This window comes from Pinus tabuliformis, chromosome Q (genome assembly GCF_031772625.1).
Source record: "Pinus tabuliformis cultivar Carrire ecotype Pingquan chromosome Q, CPIR1, whole genome shotgun sequence".
NCBI classification, from domain to species: Eukaryota; Viridiplantae; Streptophyta; class Pinopsida; order Pinales; family Pinaceae; genus Pinus; species Pinus tabuliformis.
In genome coordinates, this window is record NC_142296.1 from 233,498,098 (window position 1) to 233,522,087 (window position 23,990).

The 23,990-nt window shown below is 42.2% G+C and overlaps 1 protein-coding gene across 1 annotated transcript in view; it reads right to left on the reverse strand.

Annotated features, from left to right (window-relative positions):
* LOC149219050 (anaphase-promoting complex subunit 2-like) overlaps positions 1 to 23,990 on the reverse strand; it is a 443,635-nt gene that overhangs the window by 108,987 nt on the left and 310,658 nt on the right. The window contains exon 14 of the mRNA XM_089384232.1: positions 3,760 to 3,942. Within this exon, the coding sequence (XP_089240358.1) occupies positions 3,760 to 3,942 (183 nt within the window). The remainder of the gene's footprint in view (positions 1 to 3,759; positions 3,943 to 23,990) is intronic.

Consider the following 23,990-nt stretch of genomic DNA (forward strand, 5'->3'; position numbering starts at 1 on the left):
CACGCATGAAAAACCTTCTAGCCCAATTGCAACTCTGAAATATGAGAAAGGGAAGAAGTTCTTGATAGTTTTTATGCCAATTCTTATGAGTCAACGTTGGCTACTCATGAGCAATGTTGTCTTGAGTTCAAGAAGCATATTTCTTCACTAGATGGGATATACAAGTAGTGGACTTATAAACATGGATGAAAAATCATCACTCCTATTAACCCTAGAGATTCGACCAATGAAAACTGTTAGAAAATTATATATTACGGAGCAATGGAACACATAAAATATTGCAGAAATATAAACACAGAAAACGCACAAAACAAGAGAGACACAGATATACATGGTTCACCCAGTTTGGGTTACGTCCACCCCGAACAGTGAGTCCTTCTTTTCTATTATCCAGCAAAATGAAGAGACACAACCTACAGCAAATCCACTGTAATATCCTCTGTTTTCTCTCATAGTCTCACCTCTCTGTTTCTCGCTCACAGAATACACATCTATTTCACAGCCTCAAATACAATACCCTCATACAAAGAGAGGGGTTGCCTTCTAGGGCAAAAAACCCTAAACTAAACATAAGTTCTACCGTCAGATAATCTGCCTAATGAATGGCCCAGATTGACTATAAATTACTATACTTTTACAAGGCAATTTTACATTTGTTTTTAGCTTCGGGGGCGCTGCCCCCGAGCCCCCGCTGGCTCCCGGACCCTCCAGCCGGGGGGGATCGGCCCCCCCAGACCCCGCGGGGGGGACAAGTCCCCCCCGCGTGGATGGGTGTACAAACTTCCTGGGGTATACATCCGGCTGAAACAAAGACCTCTGAACAATCATGCTCCACACACAACAATCTCCCAATTGGAGAATGATTGTAGAAACTCCACCGCTGCTTCATTTGCTGGACAATGACTCCTCTTTGGACCTGGCTGTTCCTCATCTTCATCGTCATCCTTGAAGACCAATTGAAACTGAGCATATTCCCAGTTTCTCCCTGGTTACAACTTTTGTTAGCATATCTGCAGGATTCTGGCTAGTGTGTATCTTTTCCAGCTTCAACTCTCCATCTTCCAACACTGATCGTATGAAATGGTACTTGAGCTGTATGTGTTTAGTCCTGGAATGAAATGCTGAGTTCTTTGCAGATGAATGGCACTTTGGCTATCACTGTATAACGTGCCCTTATCATGCTCCTTACCCAATTCATGAGCAGTGTTGTCTTGAGTTCAAGAAGCATATTTCTTCACTAGATGGGATATACAAGTAGTGGACTTATAAACATGGATGAAAAATCATCACTCCTATTAACCCTAGAGATTCGACCAATGAAAACAGGCCTGGGATATTTTGAGACTTCAACCCTAGATGCAAGTCATCATGATCCTTGTACTACAACTTTGGAAGAACCACATCCTGCACCATTTGTTGCATTATCTAATGATTGTCTACATAAAAACTTGAACCTATTACTAATTCACAAGAACCACACCCAGCACATTATGTTCATCAAACATCCAATGCCAGATTTTTCACCATCCACATCTCAGCCATATTGACACCTTAATCATTTTTATTGAAGACTTTCTTGCTCTCCATCTACGTATCAAGCATGTTATTGCTATGATAACAACGCTTCTTACAAATGTTTAGTGAAAGGCATGAAAGGTCCTTAACTGGACCAAAAACAAAAGGAATACATATCTACTCCTAATTGCTCTAGAAATTCCATTTCTAAAATATAGGCTCCATTGTTTGTGTTTGGATCAATGTTGCACGAAGCGGGAGCGAAGCGGAAGCGCGGAAGCGGAAGCGGAAGCGCGGAAGTGTCATTTTCCAAAAATCTAGGAAGCGAAGCGTCCGCGGAAGCGTCTGCTATATATATATATTTTTTATATTTTTTTGCATTTATACTCAAAACAAACATCCCAAATACCAAATTAATTGTAGAAGACATGAAAACATGCATATTTTTGCATAAATCAAGATAGATATGGCATCCATGATTCCATTGTAGTTACTAGTTTGTACAACAATCATCTATATTCTAGCTATTACAAACATACATCAAATTTTTAAGCATATTATAAAACATAAAAACATTTAAGCATATTATAAAACATAAAACATAGAGCATATTATGATTTATCTAGCAAGTGAGCAACTGTCAACATTTGTCATGTCCAAAATTCAAATAATAATGTTTACAAAATATGTCACTTGGTCACCGCCAAGCCAAAAAGGTTCAAAATTCAAATTCACAAGTCTACAAGTCTAATGAGTAATCTATGACAAAAAGTAGTAGATTGTGAATATATCTACTAATCTCTCCTCCTTCCACCACGAATAGAACGTGGTGGCGGGCCTCCACGTGGTGGCAATGAAGAAGATGGTGCCTCTGGAAGTCGTGGCACTGAAACTGATGAAGAAGAACCCCCTGCTGTTGGTGTTGAACCATGGAACCTAGGAACCAAGGGACCAGATGAGGGAGCATCTGCTATATTTATATTTTTTTTTGCTTTCATTTGTCACCCTAACCCAAGGTGGACCCACCCCCAACAAGCAAACTCACCTAAAATTTAAAAAAAAATTGAAAAAAAAACGATTTTCTAAATGCTTTTCCGGAAGCTTTTCTGGAAGCGTCTCGGAAGCGTCTGGGAAGCGTCTGGGAAGCGCCTGGGAAGCGTCTGGGAAGCGTCTGGGAAGCGCCGTACGAAGCGCGCTTCGGCGCTTCGGAAGCGCCAGCGCTTCCAAATTTCCAGGAAGCGTCTAAAAATTTCGGAAGCGCGCTTCGCCATTTTTGGAAGCGCGCTTCCGGGGGCGCTTCCTGGGCGCTTCCGTATGGGGCGCGCTTCGGGCCTAGGATCCGGGGGGGGGGGGGGGCGCTTCCTGCAACATTGGTTTGGATCAATGATGATGCCTCATAACCAATTGGATAGCACTCAAAATTTGGTCAAACAATTGGGATTTAACAAGTCTTCATTTTAATTTCTCAATCAAGTGCTAGTGCAATTGCCAATGCCAAATCCTTTTTCAATCATCTACATGCAATCTTTGTCTTCATTTTAATTTCTCAATCAAGAGCTAGTCCCATTGCCAATGCCAAATCCTTGTTCAATCATCCACATGCAATCTTTGTAAATTGCGACATTCCATTAAAATGTCTAAAGCTTGTAAGATTAAGTTATGCTATGAGGTAATAGAAAAGAAAAATATGCGCAATTGGTAGAGTTTGCTGATTTAGCTCAGAATATGAGAGATAACTATGATTTTAAAAATATTTTGCAGAATTGGACTATAACTACAATGCTTTGACACCAATTGATTTTGGCTGTGAAGAAGCATGGTGGCAAATGACTTAAACAAATTTTCATAGAGGATGAACCAACTTTCTAAATAATACATAGATATCGTATTCTATATGGATAAATGTACATAGGGAGGATCTCCCTTAAATAGAAAAACTTTGCTCGAGTGTGCCAAATGGTCTCTTTCTAATGTACCTTGATAACTCATTCAATCAACTTCATATTGGGATTTGACACCTACTTCACCCCTCCTCTAATTATAGAATAGGAGAGGAGATATGACTAAATAAGCATGTTTTCTAAACAGTTAACATATAACACTATGTTATAAATAGGATGGGCAATTGAGGATATATATTAATTACACACAAACCTTGTACCTAAAAAAATCTAACCAAGTTAATAAAAAAAATAGAAAATACCTTGAGAAATAGATCTAGATATCACAAGATGGAGTTTTCACCTCATAAACAACCAATTTTTTTGTTTGTGATTGGTCCTCCTCCAAAGCCTCTTCTTCTTCTTCTTCTAAGAATGTATTTCCAACCACTCTAGTGTCAACATCATCATGGCCTGTATCACCAATATTTTCAACAATGGTGTAGACATGTTCATCACCCGTTCCTAATGATTCCATTAGAATACCCTGCACATCATAATAGCTTAATTGTTATCTATATTAGAAATGAAAATCACCGTGCATAAAACTGTACTTGTACAATAAGAACTTTGAAATATTTGACACAAGCATGGATATCTAAGAAAAAGAAAAAGTCAAAGGATGCAGTTGTTGTCAATCAAATACTAATATAGACATTAATTTTGACAAAAATGGATTGAAAGTAACAAAACTAACAAGCATTTACCAAAAAGGAAATCAAGGTCTCCCATCTACATGTCCCTCACGTTATAAGGATGTAAAACATAAGGTTGTACAAAATTACATACCAGTCAATAGTATATAATCTAGATTTCAATTTAAATGACAATGCATACATAATCTAAGTTATTTTCCCAGTAGTACCATGATTAAACCAAGATAACATGGATCATCTAAACATATGTGACTTTTCAAATGAAACAACAAAAATATCATAATGTAAATGACAATGTGTACATAATCTAAGCTATTTTCACAGTAACACCATGCTTCAACCAAGATTACATGGATTGTCTAAACATACATGTCTTTCCAAATGAAACATCAAAAAATCATGAATACAATGAGATAAAATATACAATCAAATGCCAATCTCAGAACTTATGTCATGTCCCTTACTAAATTATTTTGGAACAATATTAATTTCTACATTTTGGGGCCAATTTTGGAGGTGATGGGGGCCCATTCGATTTTATTAGGAGGCTAGACATAGTAGAAGTTAATTCGATGTGGTTAAGTATACGCGGGGGCCACCCATACTAGGGGAATAAGCATTCCCTAGTTCGATTTGCATGGAGGGGAAATCGATGGTTAGGTGAGGGACCCACGATGGAGGGAAAATGTAGGAAAAAGTGCTCCACGAAATCTATATAAGAAAGGCATCTCTCCTCATTTGGATATCTTATCTTTTCACGTATTGAACTCAATCTTAGTTGCTCGAGTTGCTTAGCTGGGTTACTGTGTTGTTTAGCACACGAGTGTCTCTGAGCGGAGATCTCAACCCTTGTTTCGGTGGACTTCGATTGCCAACCCTAGAAGGGAGTTCTTCTTCATCTCAGTTCGTAGCAAAAACAAGGAGACGAGTTACAACAGCGATAAGTCGAGTACCAACAGCAAGGGGAGTAATAACAGCGTAGGGATTGCACAGTCACAATGTGAGGTACTCCGGGAAGTTGGGGAGACATGAGCATCTTTCATCATTTTCAGGAGTATAGAGGGAAGTTACAGACAAGAGGGCCACCCTACACGCAGCTCTCATTTCATCACACGCGGGACTGCGTCATCTCCTCCACGACTGCCCAGTCAATGGAGTGAGACTATTTGGGGCAACACCATCCGGGGGAGCTTGGAGCTGGGAGGCTGGGAGCTCAATTGGAGGGCCATTTGAGGAGGATTGCTGGAGTTGGGAGAGCAGAGATTGACAGGATCAGTCACAAGAACATAATTCGAAATTGGAGGAGGGCCACGCTGTGAAGGGTCAATTTTTGAAGGTTGGAACCAAGGGAAACCCTTTCTGGGTTTATCTGGGTTTTGGGCAAGGATCACACTTCTAATTTTATAGAATTTTTTGGGCAGATCTAAGGGGTCAAACATGGGTCCCAACTCAGCCAGTAGCTAAAAGAGCTACGGGGAATTTGGGCCAAAATTTTGAGGTCAACATTCGGCCAATTCCTTCATGGGTTATTCTGGGTATTTGGTGGAGAGGCTGGGGTTAATTTCCTGTAATTTTCTGAGCACCGGAAGTAGGGTTTCTAGCAACATCTTTGCAGCAGACAACACAATGTCACAAGGGCAACGCAGGGCATCATTACAACAGTTATTTGTGCCATCTGGGCTTGACATATTATCACCTGGGCTTGATCACACTTGCCATTGAGGCAAGCCCAGGTGCACCACTTCCACATTATTGTACTTTTCTCTCAGATTATAATAAAATGGTCCAGCTGTTGGTTATTCCTAGACTTTTTATGGGTGTGCACTGAATGTTTCAAGTTTACGGTGTTGTTTTTATTGTTTGCTTTGCATAGCACTATTTTTCCTAGTTTGGAACATTGCAACTTAAAACTTGCAAATAAGGGTCCAATTATTCTCACCCACATTCTTATAACGATAACATGAACACATAAAGGAAACCAAGATTGCATTTGTGATAAGCAACCAAAAGTTTTCTTATAAAGGGTTACAAGCAAGCTGGGTCAATCAATTTTATGAATGTGGGATAGACCAAGAAACACACTAAAGTAAAAAAAGCATAAAGCATAAAATAACCTAAAGTCGAAGTGACTTTATTAATACCTATCTCTAATATCTAATCGACCATTATAATCTAACATTTTCTTTAACACCATCCATAAATGGTCAATCTACAAACTACACATAACCTTATCCTAGAATTTTACATATTTCCCAAGACCTAATTGTTGATTTGGGGTAGCATCGAATGTTCTCCAGCCACGAAAATTGGTGGAGAGGCTAAAGCACATGAGATCTCCAATACCCAAAAATGGTTTGGGCAGATTCTAAACAGTTTGGGAGATATTAAAATAAATAATATTTTTAATGGAGTCCCTATGTCTAAACTTAGGTAAAATAAAATATTAATGTGAATTAATATAAAATTGTGTTAGAATGGTCAGAAAGTCATGGATCGAGCCAAAACTAATCTTAGCCATTGATTAGGGACTTAATCTCGGTCGTTGAATTGTCAACGAGAAAAGTATAAGAGGAGGCTTGAGGGTCACTTGGAAAACACACCGAGTTGATCAAGATTTCGATTTTCTGGGGCAAGGTTTGCTGAGGAAGTCGAAAGAGTGATCAGAGTTGCAGCTGAGGGGTAGTGAATATAGAAGCAGAGAGGCGAAGATAGTAACAGGAGGATCAGCGTAGAAGCCGGGAGAGAGGGATGCAAAGCCATCTAGAGGTTCACGCAGAGCCAACCAAGGCTCACACAGAGGCAGCGAAGAGCTGCGCAATGCCTCAAAGAGCCACCGTGGGTGACGCAGAGGCTCTAAGGATTGACACAATGCCTCCAAAGGCTGACACAGGGCAAGCCAGGGTGACGCTTGTGAAAATTCTATCACTGCAGCAACTAATTTACTTTTCCTACTTATTTCATCATAAGTTATTCATGAAATTACTTCAACAAACATTAAAATAAATATTGCTGCAGATATCACACCGTAATATAGAAACAAACATATGCACACATAGACATAGTTATTTTGGACTAATGTCCCCAGAAAAACCCAATGTGGAAAAACCGGTGCAGCAAGGGAGGATTTTATTATTCAGCAATTTTCTTGTACAATAGGGTGCCAAACTAACTTACCCATAGATAGACAAACTTCCAGCACTTTTCTAAACCCAGCGTAGGCCCTACTGACCTCTGCTACAACCTGAAACCCTCTGCGTCAGCCTGAAACCCTCTGCGTCAGCCTACTGAGGCTCTGTGCAGCCTCTCTGGGCTTCTGCGTCACTCCTGCAGCCTCTGCGTGGATGACGCAAGCCCTTCTGGCTCTGCGCAGTCTTTGCTACCTCTGCGTGGCTTCCTCTGGCTCTGCGTTTGCCTCTTCTGCGTTGATCTCCCATCTCTCTGTTCCGTACTTGTTGCCTCCTGACTGCTCTCCAGACCACTGGTTCAATTTCTCAGCAAACCCCGCTCCAGAAATTGAACTGACTGGTCTCCCTCAGTGTGTTCTCCAAGTGCCCTCAAGCCTCCTCTTATACTTTTTCTATTGACATCTCAACAGCCGAGATTGAGGCCCTAATCAACAACTAAGATTAGATCTGGCTTGATCCATGTCTTTTGGACCATTCTAACACAGATTCATATTAATACACATTAATATTTTATTTTCCCTAAGTTTAGACTTAGGGACTCCATTAAAAATATTAATTATTTTAATATCTCCTTATCTGTTTAGAATCTTCCCAAACCCTTTCTGGGTATTGGAGATCTTATGTGCCCCAACCTCTCCACCAAATTTCGTGGCTAGATCGCATTCGATGCTACCCCAAATCAACACTCCCTCTTAGCTAGGACTGTGCTCTAGCAATACTCCTCACTGAGTATTACTCTGATCATTCGGCATCGGTACCTGTGTTGATGCTAGGCCTTGCTGCCCAACATCCTTTGCATTGTTGCCTCCTGTACTGCTGTCCATGACTCTGCTACTACCACTGTTGCATCTGTACGATAGCTCCCTCTGCATCCGTGCTGTTGCTGGTCCTTTCTCCCAACACTGCATCCGCACTGCAACTTCCTCTGCATCTGTGTTGTTGTTGGTCCTTTCTCCCAACACTGCACCTGCATTGCAACTCCCTCTGCATCTGTGTTGTTGTTGGTCCTTTCTCCCAACACTGCATCTGCACTGCAACTCCCTCTTCATTCGTGCTACTAACACACTACTTCTTAAAGGGGTTCTTTACCATCCCCATCTTTTCCCTGAAGTAGTCAAATTTTGACTTTCCAAGGGCCTTGGTGAGGATATTTGCCACTTGTTCCCCTTAGGAGTGTAGCTCAAATGTACAACTCCTTGTTGGACACAATCTCTGACAAAGTGACATCGGATATCAATATGCTTTAACCTATCATGAAATACTAGATTCTCAGAGAGTTTGATGCAACTCTGATTATCACACATGATCCTAATCGCCTCCATATTTCTTTTGAATAGGTTTACCAACAATTTTCTAAGCCATATGGCCTCACAAGAAGTTGTGCTTGCTGCCATATATTCTGCCTTAGATGAGCTCAGAGCCACAGACTTATGTTTCCTAATGCACCAGGAGGTTATTCCTGATCCAATGTTGAAACAGTACCTAGAGGTACTTTTCTGATCCACTGAACTTCCAACCCAATTTGCATCAGTAAATCCACTCAACCTGATATCCTTCCCCTTGTTGTACAAGAGCCCATAAGCAATGGTTCCTTGTAAATACCAAAGAAAGTGCTTGGCTACTGCCCAGTGAGCCCTCTTTGGTTCCACCATGAACTGACTGAGGATGTTAACAGTGTAGCAAATATCTGGCCTGGTATTGACTAGATACATCAGGGACCCTATGAGCTATCAGTATAGGGTGGGATCGACATCCTTGTCTTCTGATGCATCAATCTTCTTCCAATTGGTGATCATTGGCATAGCCATAGGTCTACAGTCTCCCATCCCGAACCTTTTCAAGATTTCTGTCGCATAACTTCCTTGCCCAAGGAAGATTTCTCCTTTCTGTTGCCAAACTTCCAACCCTAGGAAATAATGCATTCGTCCCAGATCCTTCATATCGAACTTTCTGGCTATATTCTTCTTGCAGTCTTCAATGAGTCTAGATGATCCTGTCAAGAAGAGATCATCCACATATAATACCAAGATAAGTGGCTCACTCCCTACGACCAGATAATAGAGATTCAGATCCGCGTCACTCTTGACAAACCCCATCTTCTACAAGTAGCCATCTATTCGACCATACCACGCTCTTGGTGCCTGCTTCAACCCATACAAGGCTTTCTTCAGTCTGCATACATGAGACTTCTTATCATGAGTTTCAGAGCCCTCTGGTTGTTCAATGTATACTTCTTCTTCTATTACCCCATTCAGAAATGTTGTCTTGATATCCATCTGATGGATCTCCCATCCCATTTGGGCTGCAAGAGATATCACGGTCCTAATAGATGTATACTTGGCTACCGGGGCAAAGGTTTCCTCATAGTCAATCCCTTCCTTTTGAGCATACCCCTTAGCCACAAACCTGGCCTTGTATTTTTCAATACTGTTGTCCGCAGCATGTTTGATCTTGTAGATCCATCTTGAACCTACCATAGGTCTATCTTGAGGCCTTGACACCACCTCCCAGACATCATTTACCATTATGGAGTTATACTCCTCCACCATTGCATCTAGCCATAGCTGATGCTGAGCTGCCTCCTTGAAGCTAGCAGGGTCTCCATCCTGAGCTACTAACGCCTGATACCTGTCTGGCTAGTTTCGCTCCCTTTTACTGTTCCTTGGCTCTCCAATGAAATTCTCTGCATCATGCAGAATCTGACAAAGTTCCCTGCTGGTTCTTCCTCTGCCAACAGGTGCTTTTGTTTGCTCCTCTTCCTCATCCTGAGAATCTTCCTGATCTGAGGAAGGATTCTTCACTTCCGTTGGTTGAAGAGGCGTGACCAACGGATCCTCTTTCAACTACTCCTTGGAAGGCATGTCGCGAGATCTTCTGAAAGCTCTGTCCTCCATGAACTTTACATCTCATTGTACTACTACCTTCTTGCTCCCTAGAAGATAGATCCTGTATGCCTTAGTGTTCTCGCTATATCCTGCCAGATACCCCTTTTCTGTAGTATGATCCAACTTCTTCCTCTTTTCTTCAGGTATGCGACAATATGCCAAAATCCCAAATACCCTAAAATGACTGACTTCAGGTGTCTTCCTAGTGAAGACTTTTTCTGGAGTAATCTTGCCCAATGCCGGATGAGGAGTCCTGTTCTGAACGTAGACAGTTGTGTTGCATGCTTCTGCCCACAGGAATTTTGGCATATCCTGATCATACAGCATGGCCCTAGTTGCTTCTACAATAGTCCTATTTTTCCTTTCTGCCACGGCATTCTGCTCCGAATTATAGGGAGCTGTCCACTCTCTTCTGATGCCCTCCTTAGCACAACGATTAGTGAAGTCCTTATCGACATATTCTCCACCATTATCTAAGTGCAAGACTTTTATTTTCTTACCTATCAGATTCTCCACTAGAGCCTTGAACACCTTGAATCAATAGAAAACCTCATCCTTGGTTTTCAGAAAATAGATCCAAGTTTTCCTCGAGTGGTCATCAATGAAGGTGAGGAAATACTCGGCACTACTGAGAGCTTTGACGGACATAAGTTCGCAGATATCTGAGTGTATCAATCCTAGTACACTCTTGGCCCTATGGTTGCTCCTAGGAAATGCCGCCTTGGCATACTTTCCTAGAGCGCATCCCCTGCATACATCATCTTGTTCCGTACTCAGATCTGGAACTCTTGTTACAGTGCTCCTAAGAATTCTCAGAGCTCCATGGTGCAAGTGACCCATCCTTCTATGCCATAGTTCGTTCAAGTCTTTGTCCCCATGACTGCCTATTAGTGCCATTGGAGATTCTAGCTGTAATTTGTACAACTGATTACTTGTTAAGTTATGGTATGTTTTATGCTTATAACAGTTTACTTCTTTTTCTTATTATATTCCACCGATTAGCAATCACATGTACATAAAGTAAAGTGCAGATAGAACATTAAACGATCGACAAAAAACAAGCCAAGACAAGAGACACAAGATGTGGCAGCTAGCCAGGGACAAACCCCACAATGTGTGGGGAAACCCTTTGATCAAATCTTCTTTTATCTTCAATAATTCAGCAGAGAGAAATAGTACAATAAATCTGATTCATATCAGCAGTAGCAAACCCTAGATCAGTAGCATCAGCATTAGCGGCTTCATTATCAAACTAGGGCAGACCATATCTCAGAAACCGACAGTCGGATTGACTTCATTCCACCACCAAAAGTTTCCGCTGCCAGAGGAAGTTCAGATGAACCTACAACGCAGTTCAGATGAGGAGATCTTCTAGGCCATGCAAGTCAATCTTTACTTCTGCAGTTGCAGCTTCAGTTTCAGTAGTTTCCGACTTCAAACTAGGGCAGTCGATATCTTGCAAACCGTTTGTCGGATTGACTTCATTCCACCACCAAAAGTTGCGGCTTTCAAAGGAGGTTCAGATGAACCTACAGCGCAGTTCCAAAGAGGAGATCTTCTAGGCCACGCAAGTCAATCTTTACTTCTGCAGTTGCAGCTTCAAATTCAACAGCTTCCGGCTTCACATGTGTGAGAGAGAGAGACCCATTTCAGCGCAGTAGAGAAGAGACTCATATCTGCGCAGTAGAGAGAGAGAGATGTGATGAGATGAGTGAGTCCAAATGAGGAAAAGTCCTCTTATATTTATACACAACGTTGGTGGGTGAATAGATGCGACTGTTGGGCTTCTGAGCCTACATGAGTTGTAGGTCGGCTTGATAATAATTCCATAATCAAAATAAATTCATATCTCCATGAATACTTATCGGAATTGGATGATCTTTATATCAATCCTACACCTCTCGACGAGAGGAATCTAATAAAAATATTATTAGCCATGAATAAGATGACCCACATGAATTTTTGCCCTGGTTGCCAATTTTAACATTACTTTTGATCCCGATCTGCACTTTCCCTTTCTAGCTCGGGTGTTTGACATATACCTTTTCCATGAAGTAGACGTCATAGCCCTTGCCTTGTAGTTGTGACATGAAAAGTAAGTTCATCCCCAATCCTGGCACATGCAGCACATTTGTGGCACGGAGCCGCTCTCCCGATTCTGTCTGAAAAACTATGGTACCCTTTCCTACTGGAGTACACTTTGCCTTGTTCCCCATGGTGATTTGAAAGTTCATCTTCTCTTCTCAATATTCTGAGAAACACTCCCATATTCCTGTCATATGCCACGAGGCTCCACTGTCTATATACCATACTTCTGATGATGCAGCACTAGTCATGCACGCCACTTCTTCTTCCAACCTGGAAGCCAACATAGAGAAATCGAAATTTCTCTCTCTTGTGCAATATTCTGAAAATCTACGTGAGTCTCCTAAGGTGGATGCCTCTGCATCGTGGTCTCGACCCACAACTGATTTTCCCTTTCTTTCTCTGATTACTTGCTCTGATACCATGTGAAAATTCTATCACTGCAACAACTAATTTACTTTTCTTACTTATTTCATCATAAGTTATTCATGAAATTACTTCAACAAACATTAAAATAAATATTGTTGCAGATATCACACCGTAATACAGAAACAAACATATGCACACATTTACACAGTTATTTTGGACTAACGTCCCCGGAAAAACCCAATGTGGGAAAACCGGTGCAGCAAGGGAGGATTTTATTATTTAGCAATTTTCTTGTACAACAGGGTGCCAAACTAGCTTACCCATAGATAGACAAACTTCCAGCGCTTTTCTAAACCCAGCGTAGGCCTTACTAACCTTTGCTACAACCTGAAACCCTCTACGTCAGCCTACTGAGGCTTTGTGCAACCTCTCTAGGCTTTTGCATCACTCCTGCAGCCTCTGCGTGAATGGCGCAGGCCCTTCTGGCTCTGCGCAGCCTTTGCTGCCTCTGCGTGGCTTCCTCTGGCTTTGCGCAATCTTTGCTTCCTCTGCGGGGCTTCCTCTGGCTCTGCATCTGCCACTTCTGCGCTGATCTCCCATCTCTCTATTTCGTACTTGCTACCTCCTGACTGCTCTCCAGACCACTGGTTCAATTTCTCAGCAAACCCCGCTCCAGAAATTGAACTGACTGGTCTCTCTCAGTGTGTTCTCCAAGTGCCCCTCAAGCCTCGTCTTATACTTTTTTTATTGACATCTCAACGGCCGAGATTAAATCCCTAATCAATGGCTAAGATTAGATCTGGTTTGATCCATGTCTTTTGGACCATTCTAACACAGATTCATATTAATACACATTAATATTTTATTTTCCCTAAGTCTAAACTTAGGGACTCCATTAAAAATATTAATTATTTTAATATCTCTTCATCTGTTTAGAATCTGCCCAAACCCTTTCTGGGTATTGGAGATTTTATGTGCCCCAACCTCTCCACCAAATTTCGTGGCTAGAGCACATCTGATGCTACCCCAAATCAACAATGCTGGGCCAGAAAGGGCTGACATAGTCCCTAGAGGCTAACGCTGGGGTTTTCGTGGGGCAAATTGGAGCTGGGAGCTGCCGGAGTGTTTATTTGGGGTTTCAGCCGAAATATCTGCTTTCGAGTACAGACGTACTACTGCCGAAGGCATTCTCTATTGGGTGAGCTGGTTTTGGCACCCAAATTGTATTCTGAAACTGCTTAATAATAAAACCCTTAGATAGTTGCACCGATTTTCCCGCATTGGGTTTTTCCGGGGACATTGGTCCAAAAACAACGGTGTCACTTGTGTGCTTGTTTTTGTTTCCTTCAGTTGTTGATCTGTAATGTGTTGAGCATGTACTTGTATTTATTTTCAATATTTATATGGTAAATAATTTGTTTAATTAATCAAAACAAGTAGGCAGAAATAAATCAAAAAGTACATGAAGGGTTTCTAGCAAGTTAGACTTAGAAATTCCAACACTAATGACTTGGTGAAAATTTATGCAATTTGGTCCTTTGTGGGACTGTACTATAACTCAATAGATCCATCCTCTACAAGTTGTCTAATGAAGTAGCAATGCATTTCAACATGCTTGATATGATCATGGAAAAAAAAATCTTGGTTAGTTTCAGCACCCTTTAATTGTCACAAAATAATCATATTGGCTCTATCTACTACTTCTTCACGTCTGAAAGCATCCTCCTAAGCCAAACTAGTTCACACGCTTCATTCACTACTCAATATTATTCTCTTGTCGATGAAAGGGCTACTACATGCTACTTATTGTTGATCCATGCCAAGGTCCAATGCATATCCATAAGTTGGTTTTCCATCATCAACACAACTTTCCCAATCTGAATCTATATGTTGGATAAGGTTGTCATTGATGTCAATAAGATGTCAAGCCCTGACATTGTTGAAGCCCTAGTTGATATTTGTCTTATATGCGGCAATAAAGAAGTATATTCTGATGGAGAGGTAAATGATGTAGCTGTGAAAATTTGAGAATCCCACCCAAATCTACTACTGCAGCAACTGATTCAACTTCTCCTATTTGTTAATTACCGAAACAAATTATTTACTGCTTCCTACAACAAATATCAAAGCTAATACAACTGCAACTTTCACTTAATTAAATAATTTGCCCAAAACAAGAACAAAACAATAGAGAAAACAATATACACAAGTGACACAAGATTTTTTGGACAAATGTCCCCGGAAAAACCCAATGTGGGAAAATCGGTGCAGCAGATCTGAGGATTTTATTATTATGCAGAAGTATTATGAATACAACTCTGAATGCCCTCCTGGCAATCCAGTTACAGAGAAAATCACTTGGCAAGAAAGAATGGTGAGATTACCTCACTCAACACTATTGATCCTGGATGATCTGACAGCTAAACTGCGAGTTCCCTGGCTACTTTTGTGCTGCCCCTGCGTCAGCCTCTAAGTCACTGCGTCAGCCCAACTGAGAATAGATCTGCCTTCAGGAGCCATTTTCAGCCCTCCCAGCTCAGAAACGTCAACTCCTTCAGCAAATTTGGACCTCTGCACTAGAAGCTGCTGCATTGCTCTGCGTGGGGCCTACGTCAGCGTTTCCTGGCTCTGCGTCACCCTCTCTGCCCTCTGCGCTGCCTCCTTTGTGTGTCTTTCTGCCTCTCTACTGATTATTCTTGCCTCCAAAGAAGATCCTCCAACCAAAACTCTCTTGGCCCCTCTCTATAATAGCTCACTATCGAAATTCTCCCAGCAGTTGCTCTACTTCAAAAAATTGAATTTCTGAATTCTCTGTGTGTCTTTCCAAGTGACCATCAAGCCTCCTTAACTAATCTCCTCGTTTACATTCAACGGCCCAGATTAGAAGTTAATCAATCGCTAAGATCATTTCTGCTTGATCCTCATCTTCTTCTAGAAGTTACACCCACAGGTTATATTAATACCCTTTAATTATTTTGTTTTCGTAAGTTTAGACTTAGGGTCCCATTAAAAATAATTAATTATTTTAATAAAATTGTTTCTGGGTGGAATTTCCCAAACCGCTTTATGGGTTCTTCGGAATAAATGTGTCCAAGCCTCCCTGCAAATTTTGAGACTTAGAGCACATTCGATGCTACCAGAAATCAACACTCCCTCTTAGCGAGGAATGTGCTCTAGTAATGCCTCCCACTGAAGCATCACTCTGACTTCATAACATCGTCCTCTGCGTTGATGATCTTTGACATGATGTCCATCAACTGTTGTGCAAATGTTGCATCTATATCGCTGCTGACCCTGCCATTGTCAACACTACATCCATACTATAACTCCCTCAGAATTTCTGAAACCAGGTTGTTGTTAGCACTGCCACTGCCATCTGCCCCCGCATTGCAGACTGTTGTTGCCACTCCATCAGGAATGGAAAAACATCCCAAATTACTGAACTAACTGTGTTTTGTATGATACCATGTGAATGTTGGAGCCTGACTGCTGCTAGTCTCTGCGTTGACCCCCTGAATCTACTACGCTGCTACTGACCTCTGCTCTGTGCCATTTGCACTGCTACCAACTCTGCTCTGCGTTCAGTTTCTGGCGCTCTTAGCCACTGCCACTGTTGCTCCAACACTCCTCGGTACCATCTGACACTAGTCCATCTTGCTACTTCTGATCTAGTCTCCTATAGCAAGGAATTGATCCAAGCAGTGGGCTCCTAAAAGATCCTACCCATCTCTAGCTCTTTCGAACTACAACTCGAAATCAACCCACCTCCCTCTTGTAGGTATCTCAGCTTTCATGCCGAACTCGTCCTTGATCTTCGCGGGTGCAGCCTTCGGATCGTGCTTCTCATCCTTGTCCTTCTTCCTGAGAGGACACTGAGTAGCGTAGTGACCCATCTCACCACACCTGAACCACTTTATCTTCGAGACGTCCTTACATCTCCGCTGCTCCTGTTGCCCCTTCGATGCGAGAGCTGCATTATCCTCCTCCTCCATGGGCTTTGACCCACTGTTGCTGCTTTTGTCAAGCTTGCACTTGACCAAGTCTCTCCTCAGCTCCTCTTGTTTAAGGGCTTCCCACAACTCATCCCAATTCGGCAAAGCCGCCCTACCTAGGATACTCTGGACAAAGACTTGCCACTCATCTGAGACAAAATTGAGGGCCAACGTAACCAACTCGAAATCTTGACGTGTATACCCCACAGCTGATAACTCATCTCGGGTCTCCTAAAGCTTCGTGAGGAATGGATCCACACGCTCCCCCTTCTGCGTCTGAGCAGATCTCAGCTTCTGCTCTAAGTACATCTTCCGCTGCTCGGAAGATCCCTGATATTGTGAAAATTCCTAATCCTCAAGGAACCCCTACTGTAGCAAATCTAAATCTACTTCACCTACTTGATTTTAATTACATTCATCAAGTTATTCTTCTGATGTTAAAATTGGCAACTAGGGCAAAACTTCATGTGGGTCATTTTATTCATGGCTGATAATATTTTTATTAGATTCCTCTCGTTGAGAGGTGTAACATTGATATAAAGATCCTCCGATTCCGATAAGTATTCATGGAGATATGAATTTATTTTGATTATGGAATTATTATCAAGCCGACCTACAACTCCTGTAGGCTCAGAAGCCCAACAGTTGCATCTATTCAAACACCAACATTGTGTATAAATACAGGAGTACTTTTCCTCATTTGGACTCACTCATCTCATCACATCTCTCTCTCTCTACTGTGCAGAAAAGAGTCTCTTCTCTACTACGCATAAAAGGGTCTCTCCCTCACACGTGAAGCCGGAAGCTGCTGAAATTGAAGCTGCAACTGCAGAAGTAAAAATTGACCTACGTGAACTAGAAGATCTCCTCATCTAAACTGTGATGTAGTTTCATCTGAACCTCCTCTGAAAGCCGCAAATTTTGGTGGTGGAATCAAGTCAATCCGACGGACGGTTTGCAAGATATTGACTGCCCGAGTTTGACGCCAGAAGCTGCTGAAACTGACGCTGCAACTGCAGAAGTAAAGATTGAACTGCATGGACTAGAAGATCTCCTCATATGAGCCGCGTTGTAGGTTCATCTGAACCTCCTCTAAAAGCCGCAACTTTTGGTGGTGGAATTAAGTCAATCCGACAAACGGTTTGCAAGATATCGACTACCCTACTTTGAAGCTGAAAGCTGCTGAAATTGAAGCTACAACTGCAGAAGTAAAGTTTGACTTGCGTGGACTAGAAGATCTCCTCATCTGAATTGCGTTGTAGGTTCATCTGAACCTCCTCTGGAAGCTACAACTTTTGGTGGTGGAATCAAGCCAATCCGACAGTCGGTTTGTGAAATATCGTCTGCCCTAGTTTGATGATGAAGCCACTAATGTTGATGCTGCTGATCTAGGGTTTGCTACTGCTAATATGAATCAGATTTATTGTACTATTTCTCTTTGCTGAATTATTGAATATAAAAGAAGATTTGATCAAAGGGTTTCCCCACACATTGTGGGGTTTGTCCCTGGCTAGCCACCACATCTTGTGTCTCTTGTCTTGGCTTGTTTTCTGTCGATCGTTTAATGTTCTATCTGCACTTTACTTTATATACATGTGATTGCTAATCTGTGGAATATAATAAGGAAAAGAAGTAAACTTTTATAAGCATAGAACATACCATAACTTAACATGGAATCAGAGCTGAGGTGAAGACAAAGCCCGAGCAAGAGCAAGAGCAATCACCGAAGAGAAGATTGGCAAGGCTATCCTAAAAGAACGATGGGGTCCTCAACACTCTTTCCTACCGAAGACAAGCTCCGTGAGAAAGCTGACTATCATGGATGGAAGATGTCTATCGATCTAACCCTTGAGGATCAAGGAGTGTTGGACCATGTGAGAGACAATATTGTTGAGCCTCCATCAAATGCATCCATTGCTGCCAGGAACAAATGGAAAACCGATGAAGTCTAAACAAAGAAGATCATCCGAGACTCTATCGACAAGCGCTTGGTGGCCTACATCTCCGATTTGGACACCTCCAAGGAAATCTATGATAGACTGGTGAGTTTATTTAAAGTAAATGATGCAAATCAAGTTTTGTTTCTTAGAAATAAGCTGCGGGAAATCAAGAAGGGTAAAGATGAGATTATGCAAGTATACTTATTAAGAATCACCGAGATCAAGAACGATCTACTATCTATTGGGGAGACTATTACTGACAGAGAAATGGCACTCACAACTCTTGGAGGATTACCATCCGAATGGTACGTGTTCAGGACTACTCTTCTGAACAATAATGTAGTTCCTAGTTTCGAGGAATTAATGCCTAGATGCATTCAAGAAGAAACAAGGGTAGAAGATCAAGAAATGCCCATGACTAAAGGTCCTCCTGCTGCCTTTTATTCTCATAAATAATTCCAGGACTAAATCAAAAGGAAAGGCTGGAACTAAGTATGGAAGAAAAGGACGATGTTACATCTACGATAAAGCAGGTCACTATGCAAAGGAGTGCCCTGATAGAAAAGAGTCACACTGGGACAATGATGAAAATTCCTCTGATGGCAATCAAAGGAATGAAAAATTCAATATCAAAGGTAAGAGGAGAGCTGGGAATCAAGGAAGAGGACAACCATTCAAGAAGGCTAGAAATTCCAACATGTATTAAATGCACCTGACCTCAAAAAGAACCTGCTGTCCATCTCGGCAATGGAAGACAAAGGCTACAAGGTAACCTTAAGCGATGGCAAGGTACGTATATGGAAAAATAATGTTAAAGATGCCTTTACTCTTGGGTTTCGTGTTGATTCATTATATTAGGTCGATGGAAGTCCGCTAGGTGTCATATCTTATGACACATCTCTTTAGTCCAAACTTTGGCATCAGAGGTTTGCCCACCTTCATTATAAAGCTCTACCCGGTGTAAGACAAATGATGACAGGAATGCTCGAATTTTGAGTAGAGAAAGAAGGTGTATGTCCAGGATGTGCCGAAGGAAAGCTCAAAAGGGGACCATTCCCCTCAAGCCAAAGCAAGATCTCCGATATATTACAGTTGGTTCACTCAGACATATCTGAGGCTGGCATTAAGAGGGAGACTACTACACCACATACTCCTGAGCAGAATGGTGTGGCGAAAAGGAAGAACCATACAATTGTGGAAGATGTCTCTATGGGTAGATGATGTAACAATGCCTGATGTGGAGGAACCCATGGATCTTATTTATCCACCTGAGCCTCCCTCTTCTAGGAAGAGGCCTTCATGGCTTAGGGTGATACTTGATGATACTGAAGGACATGTTGCACCCCAAGGAACCTTCCGTGAAAGTAAGAAACCTAACAAGTATCAAGGATACCTGACCATCATGAGCACGATCATACAAAATGAGCCTCCATCATTCTCAGATGCCGTCAAGCATCAAGTATGGAAGGATGCTATGACCAAAGAATATGAGTCTATTATGGAGAATGATGTCTGGGAAGTAGTTCCCAGACCCCAGGACAAGACAATTGTCACTTCTAAATGGCTTTACAAGATAAAGCATGCAGCAGATGAAAGTACGGAAAAGTATAAGGCTCGTTTTGTTGCTCATGGTTTCTCCCAGAAGGAAGGTATAGACTATGATGTGATATTTGCACCTGTTGCCAGATATACGACCATCCGCTCGATCATAGCCCTTGTGGCTTCACAAGGATGGAACCTACATCAGATGGATGTCAAGACCACGTTCTTGCATGGTTTGATCAAAGAAGAGGTCTACGTGAAGCAACCCGAAGGATTTGAGATTTATGATCGAAAATCTCATGTATGCAGGTTGAAGAAGGCTCTCTATGGGCTGAAGCAAGCACCCCGAGCATGGTATGAGAGGATCGATAGCTACTTGATGAAGCTGGGATTCACTAGGAGTGAAGCTGATCCTAACCTTTACTTTAAGGTTGAAGATGACAAGCCTCTCATACTGGTGTTGTATGTGGATGACCTATTTCTAACAGGTGCATACCCTCTCATTCACAAATGTAAGAGGGAGTTGGCTTTTGAATTTGAAATGAAGGACCAAGGACTTGAAGTGTGGCAGAAGCCAAGGGAAATTTTCCTATCTCGAGGAAAATATGTGGTAAAGATATTGGAAAGATTCGATATGATGAACAGCAAGCTTGTGACTACCTCGAGGATCTTAACTTTTAGAAGTTATATGGTAGTGATGTCGGACCAGATGTGGGAAATGCCTTTGAGTTTCATAAACTCATTCGCATTGATGTTCTTGGTGAACCTCTGTCCGAACATATGTTTTGCAGTTAGCATTGTGAGCTCATTTTTGGTTGAGCCTCACTGGATTGATGCCAAGAATCTTCTGAGATATCTTTGTGGCACAATTACTAATGGGTTAAGATACACTTCCGGAGATGTGAGACTACTTGGATATACTAATGTTGATTGGGCAGGCAGTGTGGTGGACTGTAAGAGCACTTCTAGGTATTGTTTCACCTTGGGATCTGCTTCGATATCCTGGATGAGCAGGAAGCAGAAGTCGGTGGCTTTGAGCACCACCGAAGCAGAATATATTGCTGCTAGCATGGCCTCCTGTGAGGTAGTCTAGTTGCAAAAGCTCTTCGGTGAGCTGTTTGGATTTACATTAGATACCACTGTGATTCTCTGTAACAACCAGAGGTGCGATTCGATTATTGAGGAATCTCGTATTCGTCGATTGCTCCAGCAGATAGACATCATTTGGGATATGGTAAGTCGATGAGCAAGGAGGCTCCATCACATTAAGATGATGTACAAGTCGATACACCTTGTCAAATCCCCGAGGAAAGATCTAATCTATGATTTTCTCAAATGACTTGGAGTCGTCAAGAAACCCTTGTACAAGGGTCCTGCATGTTGCATACATTGATCTCTGGGAGCTCTGAGGGCTTGCCGTTCTTACTGGAGCAACATACGACCACAGGGTGATTCACCCTCCCCTGGTGGTGCGCACTAGAACAAGATGATTCGCTCTCTTGTGCGACAAGATGATTCGCTCTCTTGTGGAACAGGATGATTCGCTCTCCTGTGTAGCAGGATGATTAGTTCTCCTGTGAGGCCTGGATTGATGTGTTCTCCATGGCGATTGTAGCAAGATTGATGTGTTCTCCTGTGAGGCCTGGATTGATGTGTTATGCATGGCAATTGTAGCAGGATTGATGTGTTCTCCTGTGAGGAAAGGATTGATTAGTTCTCCTGTCGAGGCATCCTACCCATGCAGTCTGGGACTCATGGGAAGTACCTCTTATGCGATCAATGAGCAGGGAAATGAAGTTAGGGACCATAGTAGTACCGATGGACGCATCGTTGTATCTACCGTACTCCCTACGCTAGGATGACCTCCATTGATCTGGGATCAATAATACTGGTCTGGGACTAGTGGTAGGAGTTGTACCATACTATGATGTTGAATTCGGGTCGGTTGAGACATGTCTGGGACCAGTGGTACATACTCTGAGACTGACTTTGTGTCATTGCAGCACTGGTCTGGGACCAGTGAGAGTGGTACATACTATGACGCTGACTTAGGGTCGGTTGAGATTGGTCTGGGACCAGTGGTACACTCTCTGAGACTGCGATACTGGTTTGGGACCAGTGGTAGCAGCTGTACCATACTATGATGCTGACTTCGAGTCAATTGAGACTGGTCTGGGACTAGTGGTACATACTCTGAGACTGACTTCGTGTTAGTGCAGTACTAGTCTGGGACCAGTGAGAGTGGTACATACTATGATGCTGACTTCGGGTCGGTTGAGACTGGTCTGGGACCAGTGGTACACTCTCTGAGACTGCGACATTGGTCTGGGACTAGTGGTAGGAGTGGTACTTACTATGAAGTTGACTTCGGGTCAGTTGAGACTGGTCTGGGACGAGTGGTACGCACTCTGAGACTAACTTTGAGTCAATGGAGGATGATAGTGGTTTGGGACCAGTGGAGTTGTACTCACTATGACGCTGGCTTCGAGTTGGTTGAGACTGGTCTAGGACCAGTGGTACATACTCTGAGACTGACTTTCAGTCAGTATGATACATCCTCGATCATTTCTTCTTCTTCATAATTCGGACAAAAGAAGAGCAGAACAGAACAAAGCAGAGCAGCGCATAACAGAGCAGAGCCGTACAGATCAGTACAGGGCTGAACAAGACAAAGCAGAACAGGCAGAATAGAGCAGAGTAGGGCAAGGGTTAGGCTGTACAGGGCAGTGCATTTGATGGATGAATAATAACGACCGATAGACAAATTACAGATGAAGTTCTCCCTAGTTGAGAGGGAGTGTTAAAATTGGCAACTAGGGAAAAACTTCATGTGGGTCATCTTATTCATGGCTGATAATATTTTTATTAGATTCCTCTCGTCAAGAGGTGTAGGATTGATATAAAGATCATCCGATTCCAATAAGTATTCATAGAGATATGAATTTATTTTGATTATGGAATTATTATCCAACCGACCTACAACTCCTGTAGGCTCAGAAGCCCAACAGTCGCATCTATTCAAACACCAAAATTGTGTATAAATACAGGAGGACTTTTCCTCATTTGGACTCACTCATCTCATCACATCTCTCTCTCTACTGCGCAGAAAAGAGTCTCTTCTCCACTGTGCATAAAAGGTCTCTCCTTCAAACATGTGAAGCTGGAAGCTGCTGAAACTGAAGCTGCAACTGCAGAAGTAAAGATTGACCTACGTGGACTAGAAGATCTCCTCATCTAAACTGTGTTGTAGGTTCATCTGAACCTCCTCTAAAAGCCGCAAATTTTGGTGGTGGAATCAAGTCAATCTGACGGACGGTTTGCAAGATATTCACTGCCCTAGTTTGAAGCCGGAAGCTGCTGAAACTGAAGCTGCAACTGCAGAAGTAAAGATTGAACTACGTGGACTAGAAAATCTCCTCATATCAGCTGCGCTGTAGGTTCATCTGAACCTCCTCTGAAAGCCTCAACTTTTGGTGGTGGAATCAAGTCAATCTGATAGACAGTTTGCAAGATATCCACTACCCTAGTTTGAAGCCGGACACTGCTGAAACTGAAGCTGCAACTGCAGAAGTAAATTTTGACCTGCATGGACTAGAAGATCTCTTCATCTGAATTGTGCTATAGGTTCATCTGAACCTCCTCTGGAAGCTGCAACTTTTGGTGGTGGAATCAAGCCGATCCAACAGTTGGTTTGTGAGATATCGTCTGCCCTAGTTTGATGATGAAGCCGCTAATGCTAATGCTGCTGATCTAGGGTTTGCTACTGCTGATATGAATCAAATTTATTGTACTATTTCACTCTGCTGAATTATTGAAGATAAAAGAAGATTTGATCAAAGGGTTTCCCCACACATTGTGGGGTTTGTCCCTAGCTAGCCGCC